At 42.6% G+C, this 23,057-nt stretch overlaps 2 protein-coding genes across 4 annotated transcripts in view; one reads left to right on the forward strand and one right to left on the reverse strand.

Annotated features, from left to right (window-relative positions):
• Positions 1 to 523: 523 nt before the first annotated feature.
• MCOLN2 (mucolipin TRP cation channel 2) lies at positions 524 to 18,719 on the reverse strand. Of its 2 annotated transcripts, none has more exons than XM_083743425.1 (14): positions 18,580 to 18,719; positions 15,643 to 15,805; positions 11,323 to 11,496; positions 10,931 to 11,084; positions 9,903 to 9,978; positions 9,717 to 9,813; positions 7,979 to 8,078; positions 7,391 to 7,503; positions 6,267 to 6,416; positions 6,013 to 6,114; positions 5,675 to 5,797; positions 4,673 to 4,879; positions 3,073 to 3,188; positions 524 to 1,165 (listed from the first exon to the last, which is right to left on the reverse strand). In XM_083743425.1, exons 1-14 carry the CDS (start codon positions 18,696 to 18,698, stop codon positions 1,129 to 1,131), a joined length of 1,731 nt encoding a protein of 576 aa, XP_083599551.1. In that variant the 5' UTR covers positions 18,699 to 18,719; the 3' UTR covers positions 524 to 1,128. The 2 variants fall into 2 exon arrangements, with proteins under 2 accessions (XP_083599551.1, XP_083599552.1); XM_083743426.1 differs by lacking the exon at positions 18,580 to 18,719 and adding an exon at positions 16,089 to 16,348.
• DNAI3 (dynein axonemal intermediate chain 3) overlaps positions 13,965 to 23,057 on the forward strand; it is a 71,214-nt gene continuing 62,121 nt past the window's right edge. The window contains exon 1 of one of the 2 annotated variants that reach the window (XM_083743322.1): positions 13,965 to 14,099. In XM_083743322.1, the coding sequence (XP_083599448.1) occupies positions 14,053 to 14,099 (47 nt within the window). In that variant the 5' untranslated portion in view covers positions 13,965 to 14,052. Of the gene's footprint in view, positions 14,100 to 18,881; positions 18,899 to 23,057 lie in introns of those variants that run through there. The other variant, XM_083743326.1, reaches the window with a different exon arrangement.

A 23,057-nucleotide genomic window follows, 5' to 3' on the forward strand; every position in this document is an offset into this window, starting at 1 on the left:
AGGCTGTAGCCTGTGCTGTTGGTTCCCCCTCTTTTGAATTTACTGCTAGGAGTCACACAACCTGCCTTGACTTGCCATTGTTTCTACTGCAGATGCCAGGAAAGACTTGGGGCTCTAATACCAGCTTTGAGGCTTTATAATTGCCTTAAAGTTCAAGCGGCTCACCCAAAGTTCCACCCTCCTTCTCAATCCCGCATTGTCCTCACCTGCACTACTGCTTTATACCTGGTGGACAGTGGTTACAAGAAGACACTGAGAAGTGAAGAAAGGCAGGGTAGATCTTAATAGGAGGCAAAGCCCCCTAGGCCTTCCTGGCTGAGGGGGTCCTGGTGGGGCTCTATCATCCATTGATGGTTTTAGGGTGCAGCCTCTTTTCTGCTTCGGAAGCCAATGAAGAGCGAACAGGCCTCCCATTGCTATGGATTTGTAAAGGATTTGCAGGCAAGTTTCATCTCCTGGCCAATGTAAAGAATTGCAGCCTCATTTAGATGCAAGGGGACAATAGGGATGACACACACAATGATTGATTCTTTGTTTGTTTTAAAGGGGGGGGGGAATGCACACCTGGCTGAGTGAACCTCAAATGACCAAACAGCTTTTTAGATCAATTTCATGAAACAAAATCCAGAAAGAAGAGAAGGCATTGTGGTACAAGTTTTGCATAGGTTTAAAGGGAAAACCTACATTTGTAATTCCAAAAAAAGAAACCTTAAAAATGGTACTGTCACCAAGAACCGCAATATTCTGTGTTCTTTTAGGAGGTGAGTTTCATTTAAATATTTTAATAAAAAAATACCTAGAAAGCAGGTTGCAAATCAAGAAGTGACCAAATGATAACCGATTCTCTGAAGTTCATTGACCACGACTTGCAAGATGAGCTATTTACAACTAAAGCAAGAAATGGTCATCAGTTGTTGATGAAATGCTAGCTCAAGATGTACAGTTTTTGAGCTTTCCAACTGTGGACTGCAGGACGACTCCACCACTTCTCCTTATAAAGTTGTAGACGTTGGTTCGTAGAGGGGGAAAAGAACCACATGGCGGTGGTTCTACTGCAGTTCAGGAGGCTCAGCTTTTCCCTGCAGTTACCTCCACATGTGCAAAAATTTATGCCAGCACCACCCATCTTCAGTTAATAAGTATCAAGTTGTCATCGCTCTTCCGTCTGCAGAAAGAAGAAGTTCACCGTTTCAGATGGATAAGAATGAAAAGGCAGGATAAAGCGCTAAAATCTGTAGCTGCAGCTGTTTTCTGCGCTTCCAACCTCCTCAGTTATCCTGGCAATGATGAGTCCCAGGCTCTGCTATCATCAGTCCCCTTTCATATATTTAAAGCTCTCTTTGGGTGTTCCCTACATCCAGAGTTCATGAAAAGAGGCAAGAGGGTCTCACAACACATTCCAGATGTTCAGCAGGAATCGCAGGTGGAACATCAGAAAGTTGCCAGTCAGGCCATCGGTCTATCTAGCATGGAGTAGTCTGCATCAAGTAGCAGCAGCCCCAGACTAGGTTACCTCCCAACAATATTTGGAGATGCCAGCAACTGAACCTGCATACAAGGCAGACCCTTTCCCACTAAGCCACAGCCCTTCAGTTATGTATTAAGCTTGGATCCTAGAACAATAGAATTCTAGAATGCAACAACTGATTGGCTTGCAGGAAAAGACCAATCAGGCTCCAGGAGGGAAGCAAAATCAGCCAATCAGATGGGACTCGTGTAAATAATGTATATAAAAGCCTGAGGTTTGGGGGGCAATTCAATCACTGTTTTACAAGCTGCAGCAAAGAGCATGAAATCACTACAGTATATTTCACCGAGTATATTTCACCTTCCCTGCTATGTGCCTACTATGAGGAGCCAAAGACTGGCACAACACCTTGGTGTAAAGAGAGAGATCCAGCAAAGACTGAATACTGGACAACATGCATCTCCAGGGGGCACTTGTGCACCCTCTATTTTAGTTCAAGGCTAGCGCATACATGTTCAGTGTCAGCAAACGACTGCTATGCTCGTGAGAGATATGCAAGGATAGACGTGGGGCAGGAAAACAAGTCCGGTGCGCTCTGCCCTTAACCTCAAGCTGTCCTTGGACAATAAATACAGGATGTGTCCATATGGGGCTATTTAAAAAATTATCCAAAATGGGTGAATATTGCTTCAATATTGATAGGCGTTTCCTTTCATTTTTGTAAAAAAAGAAGAAAACTAGGTCTTTAGGGATATTGAAGGAGCTATTTAAAATGTGGCATTCTTCAGCTGCAGCTTGGAAGTCTTGCTTGACAGAGGTGGGTTTGTAAATATTAACACTCAGGACTAAAAGACTTTAGAAGAAGAAAAATTGGTTAGTTCCATAGGTGAAATCCAGCACTTACTTCCATTCAACCCTTCTGCTGCTTGGTCCTAGTTGCTCCTGGAGCCCCAGTGCTAGAGCAATATTAGATGCCACAGCACTCTTAAATTTCAGGGTTTTAGGTTTGATCCTTTTTTTCCTATGTGATCACTAAGAGAGGCATTCTGGACAATACACCTCACAACCATATGGTCCCTGTTGGCTTCCTGGTGGGCAGCCCTGTCCTTAGCACAGTTGCTCCACAAGAGGAGAGATTTGCACGTGATCCCTTTCTTCCCCTCCATTGCTAGAAGAAGCCGCTTCCAAATAGTTTTATTTTATTACTTATTATAAATATTTATCTACCGCTATACCAGCCAAACGTATCAAAACAGTTTGTAACAGTGAGATAAAACAATACAAAAACAGTTTAAAAAAACCAACAAGGTTCAAAACAAAGACCAGTAACCCATTGTGGGGGATGTACTCTTCTGTCAAGGAGACTTTAGTGGCGATCCCTGCATTGCAGGTGATTTGAAGACATGACCCTTGTGGCTCCCTTCCAACTCGTATGATTCTTAACTGCTTGCATAAGCCTGGCAGAATTTAAAGTTTCCAGCAGGTGTTTAAAAGCTGGCACGGAAGGTATGACAGCAGAAAAGCCAGGAGGATACCTTAACCTGAAAGCTCTTTGCAAAGAACTCTATGGAATTTAAAGGAATCTGAAGAAACAACACACTGACCTCCTGCAGCAGCAGAAACTCCTGAACGTTCGTGGCTCTATGCTGTATTCTTCACTGTTACATTCTTTTAGGAATTCTTGTAGGTCTGTGTCTGGGAAACCGATCAGTTGGTATTTCTGAAACAGGAGTTGGGGTGGGGGGAACAATCTGTTTAGGAAGCCACTCTACGTTTCATACTGCTCTCCCGACCCTGTATATCACGGGTGGAGAGGAATGGATGAAGTTACAGCAGAAGCTTGCAAGGCTAAACCAAGTTGTAGGGTTGCGATCAATTTTTTTTCTTTTTATAGTGCACACTGTAAGGAGGGAGATAAAAATGCTCTCCCCTTTGCATCCTCTTATTCTAAATAGAACAAGCTCAACCTGCAACATCAGTACAAAACTACTAATGTACTTATGCATGGGCTTGACAAAATAATCACACAATTTGCTGCTCCCTATACCCTTTCCAAGACACACTCTGCCAGGCTACTTTAGTACAGGGTTTTCAATACTACTGTTCAAAACAATCAGGGCAGGGAAGACAGTGCTATCTTCTGGCTTTCAGTGTCTTTTGAGGCTGTGCAGCCAAAACAGGACTGCCCAGGCCCATGCAGAGGTGGGGGGGGCAGCCGAGTACACTTGCCCTGGGCCACGGAGGGGTAAGCTGGCCAGGGGGCTCCCGTCAGGGACCGACCACTTTTTTTTTTTTTTGCGTTTATAACTTTATTCCAACAAGACCTCAGATAAACTCTACATGGGCCTGGGACTGCCTTTTACCTGCCTCTCGCCCTGTGGAACGCCCTCCCACCAGATGTCAAAGAGAAAAACAACTACCAGCCTTTTAGAAGACATCTGAAGGCAGCCCTGTTTAGGGAAGCTTTTAATGTTTAATAGGTTATTGCATTCTGGTGTTCTGTTGGAAGCCGCCCAGGTGGGCGGGGTATAAATAATAAATTACCGTATTTTTTGCTCTATAAGACACACCAGACCACAAGACGCACCTAGTTTTTGGAGGAGGAAAACAAGGAAAAAAATATTATGAATCTCAGAAGCCAGAACAGCAAGAGGGATCGCTGTGCAGTGAAAGCAGTGATCCCTCTTGCTCTTCTGGCTTCTGGGATAGCTGTGCAGCCTGCATTCGCTCCATAAGACGCACACACATTTCCCCTTATTTTTTAGGAGGGAGAAAGTGAGTCTTATAGAGCAAAAAATACGGTATTATTGTTATTGTTATTATCCCTGCCTTATTATAACAGCAAAAGTTGGAAGAGCTGAAGTTTCATATTCTATGTGGAGAAATAGCTGTCAAATGGAACATTACCATTCCCAAAAATAGAGAAGTCATAGTTTTGCAATTTACTACAGACAGAGATTGGAAAGTTCCATCACCGTCACATATGGTGCATGCCAGGGCAAGCGAGTGAAATTGAGAGGAAGCCAATTTTCATGCCCCTTTTAACAAACTCTACCCACCCAGTCTACACAGTTACATACTTTTAAGGAGCATCAACAAAAGTTAGTAAATGTTATTGAAGTCCAGCTCACCATCTGGAAACTTCTTGTTACTGCTTGAACAATAGCTCATCTCTCTTGATAAACACAAACTCAATAAATTTACCTTTATTGTATCATATGCATCCGTAATAAGGGCAATGAAAAGGCTGAGAATCATGTATATGAAGAGGCTAATGAAGGAAAACAAGTAGAGTCGGCTGAAGAGCCACACTAAAGTACTCTTCTGCTGGATTTGAGCAAACGTCGCGAACATGTCATCGCCGTTGACCAAAGAAAACAGACACTCAGCTACCGTGTTCAGATCTTCAAACTAGAACGCAGGAAAAACTGGCATTAGAGACAACTGCACTTGAAAGAATCAAAGGCTTGCTTTATAAAATCTTTTTTTAAATCCGCTATAAATTGAACTGCACAGGCCTAAACATCATTCAAACCTCTTAAGTCTGAACTAAAAAGCCAAATGCCATCATATAAACGGTGTGAAATATAAAATAAAATTCTTTGTTCAGAAACTGCCTACTGAGTTAGAAAATAGTGCCGGGACTCTGCATAATGCACGTGCAAAGTTTTATAAAGAACAATGCGCCTTTTCTGTCAGCGATTTCAGCAAGATCAAATTTAAACTGCTGTTTGAAGGTATTTTAGACCAAAGAAGAGGATGGAAATGCTTGAACTTCTGACCTAACTACCAAGACCGTCTTCTTTCAGTGAAGAGATCATGTTCACAGTCGATGGGCAACTGTGATACAAGACTGCCCTCTTGTGAGAAACCTGAGGGTGAGCCACGGACAAAAAGCCCTACTAGTTTTCAGTTCCCTCCTGAGCAAACCGTTATTTCCTTCGATTTTCTTTTCCAGTAAAGAGTTTTGCTTTACAAAACCAAGTGTTGCGAGCTATTTGGACTCCAAGACATATGCGCTTCATTCAGAATGCAGTGTGAAGCATGCATATACAAATAAGTATCTTGAATGCAGAGTATGCACAGATTAATTTTTTTTTTGGCAGGCTTTGAGAACTGTGCTTCAGCCACACCTGGAGAGCAGCGTGTTTGCTTACATGTACTTTTTACATTATCCCAGTTACACAAGCTCAGACACCCACATACCTTGTCGTGGTATGGTCCTAAAACGATCCAGCCACAAAAAGTATATCCGAGGTATATCATCCCGGCACAGCAACAGAACCTTAGCACTTTGGGCAGTGAAGCTTGCATTGTTAAAATGAGCACCTATGAAAGGAGGAGAGTGTTAATTTCTTTTCTTGGAAGAAAGGTGGAATCTAAACCATCATTGTACCCACGGTTGTAAACATGTGGTTCCCAGGGAGTCTCCCATCCAGACATTGACCAGACCCAGACCTGCTTGTCTGAAGTAAGGTGGTGTTCTCACACGCATTAAAAGAAAGGAAAACTCTACTACTGATTTTTTTTACTCTAGTGCTTACATTATAGGTCTGGAAGTATCCTAAGTACCGAATGACTCCAACCCAAACGAATAAAGTAGACGTGCCAAGCAAAATACTGCAGACATCATAGCTTGTAAGATTCTGGAAGAAAACAAAGGAAAACAAGATATTGCACAGTTGATTCCTCCAATACCTCGAAAGCATGGCTTGCCAATTTAGGATTCCCACAGCCGCTGCTCCAGAACAGGCCAAAATATTTATGACTGGTTTTTTGTTTGTTTTTTAAGGCTCACCTTGGCTTTTATTTCCATTTTCATGATGGAGCCTATGATAGTCATCACATCACTGATAATCACCAGGACGTACCATCCATTTAAGAACTCCAGGCGGTCTGCATTGCACACGTGGCGATTATATCGCTCCAGGAAGAAATTCACAAATCTCTGTTTTTAAGCGTTGAGAAGAACGATTAGAAAGCTCCCACTCTTTCAGAGCAGAAAACCTATTTACTTCACGTTACTAGAGTCTACCAAGTGACTATAACAGGTATTGCACTAAATTGTAGAGTGGTTTTGTTTCACGACTATGGATGGCCACCAGAAGATTGCGAAAGATAACTAAATTTTATATTTGCCATAAATGTGTGGGCAATAATTCCTTTACACAGCGCATGACCCCTTACCGGTCTTGTTGTCTAGTCTAGCATACTGTTCTTACAGTGGCCAACCAGATTCCTTAAGCCCAGAAGCAGGGCATGAGTGCAGCAGCAGTACTCCCAATTCTGTTCTAAACTCCCCAATTGAAATATACTCGGAGTCGAGAGTGGATTTCATGCTCTTTATTCAGCTCATAGTGATGAGGAGGAATGGAAGTTCCCCCAGAATGTCTGCTTTATATAAATTATTTACACAATAGGCTCCACATGATTGGCTAATTCCGGAGGATTCTCCTGTAGGCCAATCAGGTTGCGGATTCACTTCCACCTGGAGCTGGATTGGGTGGCTCCTGTGAACCAATCAGACTGCTGCATTCTGGATCCTATTGTTCGAGGACCAGTCAGACTGCTGCATTCTGAATCCTATTGTTCGAGGACCAATCAGACTGCTGCATTTTGGATCCTATTCAACTCGGTACATAACACCAATTCTGTTCTAATCAACTAGTATTCAAAGGTATGGTGCCTCTGACAGTGGATGACAGCCTTATCCTCCATGTTGCTTGAGAGACAATCCAAAATTGCCAATGGTACAGCCACCATAGAGAACTCCTGACTAAGCTACAAGGCAGATAATGCCAGACAAATTGTTCTTACTTTATTTCTTGTAGGTTCAGCCCATCCTTCCTGTTTTAGGATAGTTTTTTGTTGTTGTTTTTTAAGCCAAGCACACATCTACTACAAAGACAAAGGTATGCTTACTTTTTGCAGCTTCAGAGCAAGAATGATGGATCGTGTGCAGAGGATAAGGGAAGCGATGCAGATGACAATGACAGCCCCATCAAAAACCAAAAGATACTGCGTGTTTTTCTGAACTATTAGAGGAGAGTAAAAAAATGCAAAATTTAATCAGCATAGGGGTGCTCAAGTAATTTAGAGAGAAAGTCTAAATTGCATTCCCCTTTCTTTCAGTAAGTCTTAAATGAAACAGAGGGCTGAGAAGCAAAAGAAGAGTTAATAGAATTCAGTCTTATAAAGAGGGCTTGCAAAACAATCCAAGTAGTGTCCCGCTTGAGCTAAAATTTTAACATTATTATAGCAAAGTAAAAATGCAGACATGGGATCAGGTTTATTGGCTAGCAGGATCACCTTTGCTAGCTGCAGCACAATGTCGCTGAACAAGCCTGTCCCTGTGTAAAAATTGCTGCTTGCAAGAAAGTTAGCTCTGCAAATTGCCACAGTGCCACCAGCCCCAACGCCAACTCATCAGCGAAACACACACGAAAATCCCAGGCTTCTTTGTGCTCATCTTCAAACATGGATATAGTTCTCTCACACACAGATACTTACGAGAGCCAGTTATGTTCCAGTCTTTACATTCTTCAATATCAGCATCCGTATCAAAAAATATTTTCATTTTACCACTGTGGGCTTTATTGTTAAAAGTAATCTGTTGAGATAAATGTTGTTTTTAGTTTACTTGCTTGAAGCAATACAGCATCAGTGTGCATTACTCACACACAGTGCTGTTTTTTCCCAGAAAAAGACGTGCTGGAGCTCACCATGAACTTCTCCCTTGTACTCTTAGAAGGGCAATGGTGCCCACCTGAGATGTGTCGGAATGGAGCTTCTGGAAATATAGGCCCTGCTCACACATATCAACTTTTACACACCTGAAAATTTTAAAATCAATATACTTCGTGTGCAAACACACACACAGACACGCACCTTCCAAAAGCCTGACAATGTTGACCCAAACCTACTGTGGCCAGAACACAACCAGCCATCAATACCCTGAAAATTGGGATCTATAAATTGGATGCTAGGTTAGACCCCTCCAATTCCACCAAACAAGCCAGAGCATACGTGTAACACACACACACACACACACACACAGCTTTCCTAAGGGGTCTGGATATAAGTAAGAATTGAACTGGGATCTTTTTAAACAAACATGATGTCACATGGTGTCTCCAAAGAACCACCATCCGATTTAAAGACTGCGCAGTAAAAATAAAAAATAAATCACACATCCAATGCATTGATGGAAGGCACATATACTATGTAAAAAGAAAAAAATTGAGGATCCATGAGGGTAACAACAAGGCACAGAACACATCTGTGGACACGTGATCTATAAATTTGATGGCAACCCTTGTAAATAGTATGGTGATCTGTAACAATCCATGTCATTCATTCATTCATACATACACATTACACACACACACACTTTGGCAGCGCTGGAAAACACCACATGTGCTATTTTTTTGAAGTGGCATTACAAAATAAAATAATATTATTATTATTTTGTACATGTCTAATAGGGTCCCTTTTGAAAACACTGAGGATGCTGGCATAAAGCTAAAAGTTGTTAATTTTCTTAACAGGTGTAATAGAAAAATACAGACCAAACCTTTAAGACACTCTGTGCCCAATTATGGCAAATATGCATTTGGAACGAGGACTAAAACTGAATTGGACAATATTTACAACGAGAAATAGGCAGAAGTGTTCTCATCCAATATTATATCACAAGGTTGGTGTAAAAATCAGTGATTTTTACTGTTCTGTCAATGGAAACAATTGCAACCTGTGATTTGACAGAGGTTGAGGGAAGTGGGGTGCGGGGAATTATGCACTTTATGTTACAAATGTTTCATTGGATCCAGTGCGTGCATGTTCTTTCTTTCCCTTGCCCCACCCTGATTCTTCTGGAATTCAAATTCCCACCCACCCATCTCCTTTTTCAGTGTCCCATATTGCTCCCCTTTACCTCCTGTCCATAGCTGTCAACTTTTCCCTTTTCTTGCGAGGAATCCTATTCGGAATAAGGGAAATTCCCTTTAAAAAAGGGAAAAGTTGACAGCTATGCTCCTGTCCTCTTGGCCACTCTTTGCTGATCCAAACTTGGAGCTAAAGAGGAAGTGTAGAACTCTGCCACTCTGCCAACTTCCTCCTTCAGCTCTATGTACTTTTCAAGGTGGGGGCGGGGAGCCTATTGAACTGAAAAGGAACTGAAGCCCATTGTAAGTAATTTAAGAGACAGGATCACATTGTCTATGTGTATAATAACAAGAACAGCACTTACAGTATTTTCAAACTCATAGCAGTCAGGCAGTTCACGAGAATGGATGGTTTGTAGATCAATGCCTTTCAGTTTGAATGAAATTATCACCTGTATCAGCCTGGGTGCAAGAAGATACTGTATTATGTTAGGTTCTCCCCGCTTCTTTAGAAACACAAATAAAACTGGTGTCCCCAAACCGCACTTTACCTATAAAACTCAAAGTTGAAAAAAGACGAATTCTTAAAGTGGCCCGTTTCGTCGTGTGGTTTCACAACAATGCATTCTGGAAGTGAAAGGAAAAACCAAAAGACATAAATGCATTTCTAATTGTACCACAAGGAACCTAGAACTGTGATCCTAGAGACATCTACTTGGGAATAATTCATTTTAGGACTATTAAGACTATGGATGATTATGCAGCAAAACAGCAACCTTTTTGACCCCAGGGTTTGACCCCACTTTGCAATGCCATGCAATGGCAAATCTCAAAAACAGTCTGTGTCATCTTCTGCATGTAAATAGCAGGCTACTTCTCTATCCATGCAGCCCAAAGTCTATGATGCATGTCTAATTCCCACCAAATTGGCTATGGGGAACAATAGGCTCTGTCTGTATATAAAGCGAGTCCATGCAGACAATGAAACTGCTCCAAGAATTTGTTCATCTGTATTAGTTTGCCACAATGGTAAGGAGTTTTAATATGCATTGGGGGCAGAATAGTCATATGCAGTATACTGTAGCTCTTGATTTTATACTGGTACCTCTGTCAAGACACAGATGCAACTTTTAGTGCATGTGTTCAAATATAAACCCCAAAGAAAGAAATCTACAAGGCAGCAAGAGCAAATTCACAGGAATACCTGGAACTTCTATACAGGTTGGTAAATTGTTGTGTGCTGTAATCACATCAAGGAATGGAAGACTTGTGGTAGAGAGACGCCACAGCTGCATATTTTTTTACAGATAGGAGCATTCGCAAGAAGTAACAACATGATAAAAGCACTTGTAAACAGCCTCAAAGTATAAAATGAGTTCCCTGGTGTAATGGGAAGCCTTGAAGATTCTACACCTTCATACACCTGTTGTTTTTAAAAACATTGTACTGTACTGTACAAACTGTACAAAAAGAGTACAAACCTGTATAAAAACAGGTGATATAATGGGATTCAATTCCTCCTTCGTCACTGAAGTTAGACCGATTTTCTCCCAGAGGAAAAAAAAAATTAGCACCATACCTTCTTCAACCGTGCTGTCTATGTGCAGTGTATCATTGGAGGAAAGTACTGTGCCTTTCTTATACTCTTCTTTACAAATCTTTAAGCCTCGCAAGTCATCTTCATCTTGCTCATAACCAAGTGTACCCAGGGATATATTCTTCAGTTGCCGGTACTAGTTGAGAAGCAAACACACAAAACAAAAACACTTCTTCAGAAAGGCTGCAAACCAGTAATGGCAAAACCGTATTTTCAAGTGATATGCTAAGAGTATCTGTTCACATCTGGAACGAGATGCTGGTGAATATGGGTTTGAAAGTGGTTGTTGCTACAACCCAGAAACTGGACCATCTAAAGCAATGTGAACTATGATATTAAACTCTGTGTGTGGATGCCATAAAACGGAAGCTTACCTGATCAACCACAAAATGTATGCTATCGTAAGCATCTTGCTGTGTGTACACACTGCAGCTGTAGTCATCCTCATCAATGCCAGGGTAGTTTCTCAGAAACAGGTGCTTGAAAGCCATAGTGTTCTCCTCTTTGAAAGAAACCACCAACTGGTTACTCAGACCAAAAAGGACGAGCTTTACATAAATGAAAAAAGAAAGAAAAAAAGAAAGAGGTAGGTAGATTCTGTCATACATAACACAATGCATCCAATGATGGGCCCTTTCAGATGTAACACACCCTGGATCACTAGAACATGATTCAGTAATGTGGGAGCAAATATTAGGCCTGAAAGGTGCTGCTTCATTCCAGGTACCAACATCAACAATTCAGTCCTGCATATACTAGCCAGGATATTAAACTAATTTGCTCCAGATTTAAGATCCTGGGGAGTAAGCAGACTTTGTAAAAACAAGGATTCCCCACTTAAGAACCCTGACATGATCAGAACACAAGGTAAACATGTGAAAGGGAAAACATCCAATTGTTTTACAGCTAAACTATGGTTCTACCACTGAGAGAAACTATGGTATAGCAAGCTTGGATTGTGGCACATTGCTTAGGAATTTGACCATGATCAATCTGATGACTGGAAATGCAGAGGGAATGATACGATCAGGTCATTCATTTCTTGACCTCAATCCCCATTATCATATATTGTAAAACAAAATGTTGCGTCTCATCTTAAGTTGCTGTATTATGGCATGGAAAATGTCAAGACTTTCCGTTAGAGATTGGGCACCGATTTATGAAGAACTGTATTTACCTTACTGTAAAGTCTTTACTGTTAGCTATACTGTAAATGCTTCCCTTTCTCCCCTCATCCACACAAATCCAATTAGCACTCCACAAAGTTCCAGGTAGAGGCCATGCCTAGCATGACTGTCAAAGAACTTTTAAACTGGAAAAGCAGGGGAATGTACCGTATTTTTCGCTCCATAAGATGCACCTGACCATAAGACGCACATAGTTTTTAGAGGAGGAAAACAAGAAAAAAAAAATCTGAACGAAACAGTGGATGTATGATTTTTGTGGTTCATGCTGTGGCCACAGACATGATATGTGATTTGACAGTGAGTTTGGGGTAGCCCAATGCAAAAATCCTGAGAATCCATGTGGATCTGTGCCATTGCGGCCCCATGAAACAGTGGATGCGTGATTTTTTGATGCAAGCTGTATCAATGGGCATGCTATGTGATCTGATGGTGAATTTGGGGTGACCCAGTGCAAAAATCCTGAGGATCTATGTGCTTTTACCTCCCCCTCCCAGGCAGCCTCCTTTATCTCTAGTCCCTTATCCCTCCCGATTGCTTGCCAATCAGCTTCTCAGCGGTTTTGTTTCAACACCCCCTTCCCTCTTTCTAAAAAAAAGAGGCATGAACTGCTTTTTGCCCCTGGGCAATTCGTCTCCAGGGACTACACATTCGCTCCATAAGACACACGGACATTTCCCCTTACTTTTTAGGAGGAAAAAAGTGCATCTTATGGAGTGAAAAATATGGTACTTGGATTCTAATGAACATAAACCATGAGCTATGGCTCCCCCGCCCCCGAATCATCTACAAATGATCTGAAGGAACATAAGGAGTACACACAGTGTCGCGTATTAAATGAAATAAATGGTTTTTAAAACCACTTTAGGCATTTAAAGTTGCTGGCCTTTTAAAGTTTTCGTAAGGGTAAAAAGATGCTTGGTTGACATCTCTTTGATGTTTCATGACCAGCGAGAAATGAACATCTTCAGAGTAGCAGGGAGGAAGTTTTGTGAATCTAGAGAGGCTTTCCCATAACTAAGTCTTCAATAATTCTGAATGTAGTCATGTAGGCTTAACAATCCGATGAATACTCCCAGTGATCTTAAATATCTGTGTAGAGCTTAAATAGATAAATAGCACTTGGGAGAATCCATCTCTACCACGGGGCAAAGCAGCTGGGGAATTGAATTGGTTCTACTTCTGCTCTTCGCAGTGGCCAACACAAGCTAAATTAACTCAGGTTTGTACAGCAGCTTCTAATAATCTCTTTCTCTCTTCCCCTCTCTTCCATCTTCAAATCCCTACCAATCTTCTGACAGTAAAGAGGTAACGGTAAAGGGACCCCTGACCATCAGGTCCAGTCGTGACCAACTCTGGGGTTGTGGCGCTCATCTCACTTTATTGGCCGAGGGAGCCGGCGTACAGCTTCCGGGTCATGTGGCCAGCAGGACTAAGCCACTTCTGGCAAACCAGAGCAGTGCACGAAAACACCGTTTACCTTCCCGCCCGAGCGATACCTATTTATCTACTTGCACTTTGACGTGCCTTCGAACTGCTAGGTTGGCAGGAGCAGGGACTGAGCAACGGGAGCTCACCCCGTCGCGGGGATTCAAACCGCCAACCTTCTGATTGGCAATTCCTAGGCTCTGTGGTTTAACCCACAGAGCCACCCACATCCCTTTCTGACAGTAGCAAGCAATAAAAACCAGAACATCCAACAAGAAACAAACTTGTTATAGTTGTTTTCCTAAAATTAGCATTACTTTTAAATTATCACAATGCATTTGAGAATGTAAGAGCCTGCAGGATCATGCCAATAGCCCATCTAATCCTGTATCCTGTTTGCACAGTGACAGCCAGTGAGAAACTGGAAAGAAGGACTTGCACACAAGAGCACTCTCTCCTCCTTTAACTAGCATTCAGAAACACAATACCTCCATGGTCCATGGATTTTACATCTTTCCTGCCCAATCAAGAACTGACAGGTAGGCAGAATTTTTTTTAATTTTTTTAGTCTAAGAGGTGGCCTGAATGTGCATTCATTTTATAGCTCTAGGTTTATAATTCAAAGCAGCACATGCTAAAACAGGGCAATCAATTCACTTGACCACAAGAGATTAAAAAACACTTTTTGCAATGCAAAGCTACCGAGGCTGCAAGAAAGTGACCCCAGGTGGAAAAACACAAAGTACGGTAAATACTTCATCCTTCATACTTACATGGCAGCATACTGCAATCCAGCATGAAGGCAAAAAGGAAATATTTTATTACTGTAGTGATACGTCAGCACTGCCCTCAAAACTGTTCCGAGATTAAAAGTCAGCATGTTCTTAGACAAACTGCTCCTATGACCCTTTAACTTCAAAACTCGGCACTTGTATATTCACATAAATACGTTGCACAAACTTCTGAACCCTCTTGCCTTTTGTAAAAGTTTGATGTCCCCGAGAAAGTGCCAGGACAATAAATACACTCAAGTGGGGGGGGGGGAGGTGCACAGAGAAACACAATGAGAAGCTACAAGGGGAAAAAGGGGTATTTGTAGGATACATGAGCTCTGCTTCCCTAATGGCAGAAGAAGAAGAAGAAGGGGGGGGGGCTTTTTGCAAATTCCTCACTGGCGTTTTCGAGACATTCTCTATGGCTGCTGAAAATAGGGCATGAGTGCAGCAGCAGTACTCCAATTCTGTTCTAAACTCCCCAATTGAAATATACTCGGAGTCGAGAGTGGATTTCATGCTCTTTATTCAGCTCATAGTGGTGAGGAGGAATGGAGGTTCCCCCAGAATGTCTGCTTTATATACATTATTTACACAATGGGCCCCACGTGATTGGCTAATTCTGGGATTCTCCTGTAGGCCAATCAGGTTGTGGATTCACTTCCACATGGAGCTGGATTGGGTGGCTCCTGTGGACCAATCAGACTGCTGCATTCTAGATCCTATTGTTCTAGGACCAATCAGACTGCTGCATTTTGGATCCTATTCAGCTCGGTACATAACAGCTGCAATTCTGTTGACCCCACATGTTTACAAAAGTGTGCAGAGCCTTCTAAGAAACTAGCATAGCTCTAGCTTGGGTTGATTCTGTGCTGAGCCACTCCCATGCTGTCAAGCACATGGCACTGCTCGCCATTCGTACATTTCAAGGCAAGGCTATCAAGACAATCCTTCGCAACATCTAGCAGCTTATTCTTACCCAGCATCCAACACACAGGTTACTCCAATAATAAGGGAGGTGCAAGGCTGGAGGTCCCCCAAATGTGGAAGCCCATCCCTGTATGTGGAATACCTTTCAGGCATAAAGCACAAGGAACTATCAGGAACTAAGGCTAAAGTTCCAGCAGAGTGAAGTTAAAGGAAGAAGGGAAAACATGCATAAACAGACAAATCATCATGATCTTAAGCTGAATACCATCCAAAGGAAACATTAGCAACCTGGAGTCACCGATAGGACTGTTCATTTACTTATTCATTAGGCATGAAGAAACAATATCCGATTCCGTGCAAGTAAATTTTTTAAAGTTACCTGGGTAGTAACCAAAACTATCTTCAAAATCTGAAGTCCCAGTTTCCATGGTATCTGACGTCTAGCTCGATATTTATCACATGGATTCATGAAGTAGAACTTTAAATCCTCTTTTAGGGACTGTTCTTCTTTAAAATCCATATCCAGCTGTGTCATCATACTTCTGCCACAAACAAAAGGTTGAGGATTTAAATTTAACACATCTTAACATTGTGCACACGGATACTCCATACCATCATTGAAAAGCATTAAAGAATAAGGCCTTCGCATTAAAGAGAACGAAGGCACATTGCCCCAGGTTCCAAAGGGAAGGTTTGTTTCATCACACCTTGTCAGCCTGCTTATACATCTCTGCTGGCATTTTAAAAAATAGCAGCTAGTAAACATTAACATAAAGTAAATCAGATTAACCCAAGATAAGCCGAAGTCTTCTGTAACCTAGATACCTTTGTAAGAAGACTTGAATTGTTCTTAGGATTTTTCAGACTTCTTTCTGCAAAGCAACTTCAGTATAACCAATCTGAGCTATGGGCTAAGGTCCAAATTACGTATTATACACAAGGGGAGGGACACTTCAACCCATTTCCCAATCCAAGACAACTTCCAGCCCTTGCCTGCAAGATTCCATGCTTCTGAGGGTGTGCAATAGGGGAAGAGCAGAAGAAAAGCAGAACAAGGGGAATGTCATTCTGCTTTCCCTATTTCACCACTGAGAATCATGTGCATTGTTCACTCCCAAATCTGAGGCTTAGCAAAAAAAAAAAAAGGGAAAAAGAAAGAAAGCAGGCTGTGAAAAAATTCCTTGCATACAATTGCATAAGGTACAGTTTGGTTCCTAAGACACTGGGAGGAAGGGTTCTCGCAGTGTGTTGTTGACGCCTTACCAACAGAAAAGCAGCCGAGACAATTTCGTTTCCTCTAACCTTTTTGCTATAACTAGTCCTGTAAAGCTGCACAAACGTCAAAGCTATAAAAACATCCCACTGTCGTAAAAGGAATTATTGAAGCCAAAGGTCTCTGTGGTTGTGCATTAGCCAAACAAACCCAGAACTTGCCACCTATCTCACGACTAAAAATAATCACACTGAAAGACCCACTGTATTCTCTGGTGTGAGAGCAAACACAGCCTTCCCGGAAAGTCCTAAATAAGTACTTAACTCAGTTCTGCCCTGCTAGTTGCAGAGCACTGAGCTGTGAGCACAGGAACAGCACCGTCTGCATGGTGCGCTGGGCAGGAGATATGCATGGATGGAGTCTCAAGCAGAGTTTTGGTATGTCACAAAACACTAGCTGGACAACTGCAGAATAAGCCAAAGCTGTTTTGAAAAGTCTGTGGGTTCCTGTGTAGTTTTCATCTTGTAATGCCCACGTCACTTAGCTTCAGAGGCAAACCCATCCCATCCAAACCCACCGGTTTCAAAGATGTGAAATTATCCAAGATGCCAACTCATGGCTTGTAGTAAAGATCTGCGGTGGCATCAGGGTACTGTGTCTTCTGATGGAGAATTTGAAAGGTTTGAACAGAAGCATTCACATGTTACATTTGTGACTCCAGTCCTGATCCTGTTACAACTCTCACCTACTTGCAAGACACCTATTTGAGTAGCATCACTTGGTGCAATTATTTCAGTAAAGCATTGCATAAATGCCCAAATCTTAACTATGGGAGGAAGATCTTACAGGCCTCCTTGTGGGTCTCTTGCTTCTTCTGCCTTATCAGGCCAGATCCAGATGTCATCAGCCTAATCAGGTAGGTTACCATTCATTTACCAGCTTTCAGGAAGGCTGCCAAAATCTCTGAAGCAGGTAGCTTGAGTTTGCTATACTCTCTGCGTCACTTTTCTTTAAAAAACAGGAAAACAACCACCAAAACAACAGCCAACTCAGTCAGTAGAGCAAAAGGCTGCTAATCTTAGAGTCGCAGGTTTGAGCCCCACATTGAGTAAAAGATTTCTGCATTGCAGGATGTTGGACAAGATTAGCCTTGTGGTCCCTTCCAACACATGGAAAGCGTAATGCTGGTGGTCAACAAAAGAGGTTTAAAGACTGTCTCAAGGCAAATCTAAAAAAATGTAGTATAAACATTGACAGCTGGGAAACACTAGCCTGCGAGCGCTCCAGCTGGAGAACAGCCTTTACCAAAGATGTCATGGGCTTTGAAGACACTTGAATGCAGGATGCAAGGGAGAAACGTGCTAAGAGGAAGGCACGCTTGGCAAATCCACATCGTGATCAACTCCCACCCGGAAACCAATGTCCCCACCGTGGAAGGATGTTGGATCCAGAATTGGCCTCCACAGTCACTTACGGACTCATTGTTAAAACCGTGTTTATGGAAGATAATCTTACTCGGCTACGAGTGATTGCCAAAGAAGAAGAAGAAGAAGACAATTCTATTATTGAAACGCCAGGTGAAGTTTGGCACACTCGTTCTGAATAACCCCAAGACACTAAAATCAATATCTGGGTATTGTTATAGATTTGGGGGAGACCCCTCTAAACACTAGAAATTAATAAATGGGAGGATTTTGATTAATTGTGAAATAGATGAAAGTACAAGTTGCAGAACTGTTCCAGTTGAAATAGTATATTAAACTTAGCTAACTTGAAAAAGGGTACCATAGCACCAAACCAGGTTTATTTATTAGCTGTCCTTGCACTTCTAAATTCTACTGCATTTTTTTTTTTTTAAATCCCTCTCCCCATGGACCAACAGTATTGCCTGCATAATTTGATGAACTCTTGGTTTCAATTTGGAGAGGGTGGGGAGGGCAGTTTAAAAATAATAAACGAGAACAGATCACAGCGCAGCCCTGTCGACGTCTACTCCGGAGTAACCCTGCCAAGTTCATGGGGGCCAACTTGCCGCTTCTGCCCCTCCGCTTCAAGGAGCGTAGTTTCCGCGAACCCACCTCCCCGCGCCCGCTCTGCGCTCACCTGGTCACCCCCGCGGGCAGGTAGCCCAGCGCCATGCCGCTGCGCGGAGACGGGGGCTGGGCGCCTCCTCCTGCGGCTCTGCCCGCGGAGACGTACTCAGTAAGCCGCGCGGGACTCATCGCGGAGGAAGAGCCCGGCCGGCGAGGGCGTCACGTGGAAGGAGCGAGGAAAAGCGAAAGCTGCCGGCGCCCTCGGCGGCCGCGCAGCCCCGCGCCGCCTGCGCGCTTGGGCGAACTCGGAGCGTCGGAGGACCCGCTCCGTGCGCGCCGGAGGGGACGCTCCGCCATTCGGCTTTAAAGGCGCCCTGCCGCCGCCCAAGGTGAGGAGCTGCTGCGGTCAGCTGTGGGCGAGACGCCGGCTTGGGCTTCCCTCAACGGGGCGGAAGGCCTTTTCGCAGGTGAGAGGGAGATCGGAGGCCCGTCGAGTCGGGAGAAAGGAGGGGTCCCCAGCGGGTCTTGGCCAGTCCTAGGCGTGCATAGGTGCAAGCAGGGGCGCCAACTGGAATAAAAAATGTGTGTGTGTCAGGTAAGCCCCACGCTGTATGATTATCACGAGGCACACAGCGCATGCACACCTTTGGAATGGGAATGCCCACCAATTTGCCCCCCCCCCCCTTAGCACATTTTGCCAACTAATGCACCTTAGCTGTTTGGAAGGGAGCCCCCATGTTATGTAATGAAGTTCTCACCCTGGGCCAGCAGGGGGATACTGTAGATAGTTTTCACTCAGGTCCACATATGCAAATAAGGGATGGAAAGTGACGTTCAGTGATTGGATAGTTACAGAAAGTTGTTACAGTTGCGTTGTAGTGGAGCTCTATCGGAGGCTGGCTGAACCCTTCAATTCAGTTCAGTTCAGGCCTGTGAATAAACAAGAGTTGTTTGAAGAATCGCTGTGTCTTCTGATATGTTCACCCACAACTTAACACCCCATAAGGCCGTTTCAGAACCCAGAGTCAAAAATGTCCTGAGGGCACATCTCGAATCAATTCCCATTTGGTTTAATGGGGTTTGCCATAGTGGGAGGGAGAGGACTACTGTCTTGCAACCTATGTGGGAGCTTGTTGGACTGACTGGTAGATGGATCTTCTGTCTCGGACAACAAGGCTTTTGCATTCTTCCTTGGGCCCAGGACTTGAAGACTTTTAAATTGCAGAGATAAAATAAATTTAAAAAGATCCACGTGCTTAAACCGTCCACTCCTGCCATAGATGCAGCTACATTAAGAAAATCAATTAAAAAAGTATAACTGAGGTCATGCCCCTTTCATAAATCCTGTCTACACCTGTGGCTCCTGGCACCAATGAAATAGGTCTAAGCAGAGTTTCCCAAATGTAGGTCTTCAACTGTTTTTTGGACTACAACTCCCATCATCCCTAGCTAGCAGGACCAGTAGTCAGGAATGATAGGAATCGTAGGCCCAAAACAGCTGGAGACCCAAGTTTGGTAAACCCTGAAAAGACCTAAATGCCCGAAACAGAGCATAACATTGGCCTGTTAGGCAACTCTCTTATGCATACTTTGTAGAAACCACAGGGTGTTTTTAAAGTCTTGTGTGTGTGTTTTGGAGAACTCAAAAATAATTTTTGTGAATGCAATGGTTAATTTAATCTGTTTTTTTTTAAAAAAAAAATTGATCAATTTGTATTGCTATTGTCTGTTAAGAGACAGGATGTTTTGTGTTGCTGTGTTCCATGAAGTGGGACTATTGTCTTTTGTTCTTTCTCTCTTTGCTGTCTGATGAGAAAGAGAAAGGAGCTATGTCAGAATGCTCTGAGTGTATTACAGTGGTATCTTGGGTTAAGTACTTAATTTGTTCCGGAGGTCCGTTCTTAACCTGAAACTGTTCTTAACCTGAAGCACCACTTTAGCTAATGGGGCCTTCTGCTGCCGCTGCGCCGCCACTGCACGATTTCTGTTCTCATCCTGAAGCATATGCAACGTGAAGTGTATGTAACCCGGGGTACCACTGTATATGTAAATAAAGTAAATTAGCCAAAATGCTGAGCTACTGAGTTCTGTTACACAATCTGCGGATCCCTAAGTGTGCTGATGCTTCTTAGTATCAGACGCTGTGATGTTTGGGTTGGAGAACGCTTTTGAAGCTCCGACCGACCAGGAGGGAGAGAACATGCCAGTCGGGCATGTGTCTCTGCCAGGGTCCTACATGAGAGTACAATGATCCTAACATTGCCTACACTGACTGGCAGCGCTTCTCCAGGATTTCGAATAGGGAATCTTTCCCAGTCCTTCTACCTGGAGATGCCAGGAATTAAATGGGGAACCTTTTGCATACAGAAGAGATGCTTTGTCAAAGAGCCGTGACCTTTCTCTGATTAGGTATCTGTAATACAGCTGCTGTGGGACAAGATGGTTGGACAGTGTTCTCAAAACTACCAACATGAATTTGACGAAACTGCGGGAGGCAGTGGAAAACAGAAGTGCCTGGCGTGCTCTGGTCCATGGGGTCACGAAGCGTCAGACACGACTAAATGACTAAACAACAACAAAATACAGCTGCATCTAAAAACTTCACATGGCAAGTGCTATTTTATGAAAGGCCAGGATGATGATTGCCTCTTCTAAGATGCTGCAGTATGATGGATAATTCATCACGGAACTCAAATGACACAAGATGTGGTTGCAACAGCTTTCCAGATGGATTCCACAAATGATGGTTTGTGGCAATGCTTCTATTCTTCTGCTTAGAGTATGTATGTGTGGGGTTTTGTGTCAGCGTCACATGTGTGGGTTCTCTTACTATTCGCTTGTTGTATTTCCTGGTGGTAAGAGAGGTTGGGGGGGTGGCCTAGGGTGTGGTTGGTTGTCTGTAGTGAGATTTGTTTTTGTGTGAGTGGGGTATGTATGTGTGTGTTTTTGGTTAGCTGGATTGATTTGTATGGTGCCGGCCAATTCTCCTTGTTGTCTTGTTGGGCTGTGTATGTGTGAAACGGGCACCTAACCTAACAATGTATGCAACACTAATGTCTCAAAACAAATGAAACTGATCTGTAGAAAACACAACTTGAAAAAAGAGACAATGCACGTATTTTTGTAAACTAAGAAATCTTTAATAAAAATATTTTTTTTAAAAAAAGCACAACAGCTAATAACCATGATAGGCTAACAGAGCATTTCTGCTTCAAAATAGAATGCATGGGGGCAAACAAATAGAGGTGCTGCATTTAATTCCTTGAACAGGGTTTGAAATTGTGTGTGGTGCCTACATGAGTAGAAAGGACTAACCTGCCCCAGAACATACAGGAAGTTAGCATGAGTTCATGTTGCCTCTTTGCAAAGCCTGAGTAAGGCATTTCCTTCCACTCTCAAGGTCTTAGTTGAAGTAAATAACCTGTAAGATACCTTCTCACTCTTTAAGACTTCTATGACAAGCAGGATTCAGCAGGTGCCACTTTTCATGGTAGAAAAAGGGACACCTTTTTTTACTTTTAACCTGTTGGATAGGTGTTAAGAGCTGCAAGAGCTGTGTCAGAAAGTGGGTGAAAACAACCCTAAAATTGGCAGTGGTTAAGTGATAGATACGTGATGAGGCTTAAGCTTGCCTGGAAGACATGACTTTGAAGTCTTGTTCCTTCATTCCAACCAATAGAGGCAGCTCTGCTTACTTAGTGATAAGATAAAAGTTCTATAGCCTTAAAAATCTAGTCAAAGGAGGAAGGGCATCAGGAAGCACCAAAAAGACAACAGAGAAGGCAGCTGCCTAATATTCTGCTGGAAGAAATTCCAGAGGCTAGGTGCCAGGGTCCTTGAAACAGAAAAACGTTTTTTCTGGACTTGCCCCCAAATAAAGAAATTCTGGTGACATTAAAAGCAGAAACAATTGTTTTTGTTCACTGTTGCTGCTTTCTTTTGGTGGGTTGCAATCTGGATGGTAGGCATAAAGGATTTTAGTGGGAGGTGGAGTTAATCTTCTTTGTAATAATGCAACCCTGCAGTTTTATGATTCCGCTTTCTTTTACCATTCTCTACAAACTTGGGTAGATCCATTTTAGCCAAACCGCAACGATAAACATTTTCCAAAATACAAGAAAGAAGCAACGAGAAACTGCAGGTTGAACAAAAATTTATTCTCAGTGTCAATATTAATTAACGTTCAAGTTAAATACTTAACCATAGCATCCTATAAAATGTGAACAAACAACACATAATGTTTCCCAAAGTTTGTACACAGTACATAAAAAGTATTTCTGCTCATTCAGTAGTACTCTGTCATGATTGTTGCTTTTACATTTGAAATATTTAAAAGTCAAAAAATATATTTCCTTTATTTTTTCACATTTGCTTTCTCAGTAAATACATTTTAGCAAATAAGGCATCTATAAAAGTCGGGTTCCACATAAAGGTTTTGGACCAGTGTTTAGCAGTTCTAACATCTAACACAAGTTGCAGAATTGTTTTAAGAGCTATATTTAGAGTAGTTCTATGTGCTTGCCCACTCTTACGTTATTGCAAATAGTC

Source organism: Podarcis gaigeae, assembly GCF_964106915.1.
Source record: "Podarcis gaigeae genome assembly, chromosome: 6".
NCBI lineage: Eukaryota > Metazoa > Chordata > Lepidosauria > Squamata > Lacertidae > Podarcis > Podarcis gaigeae.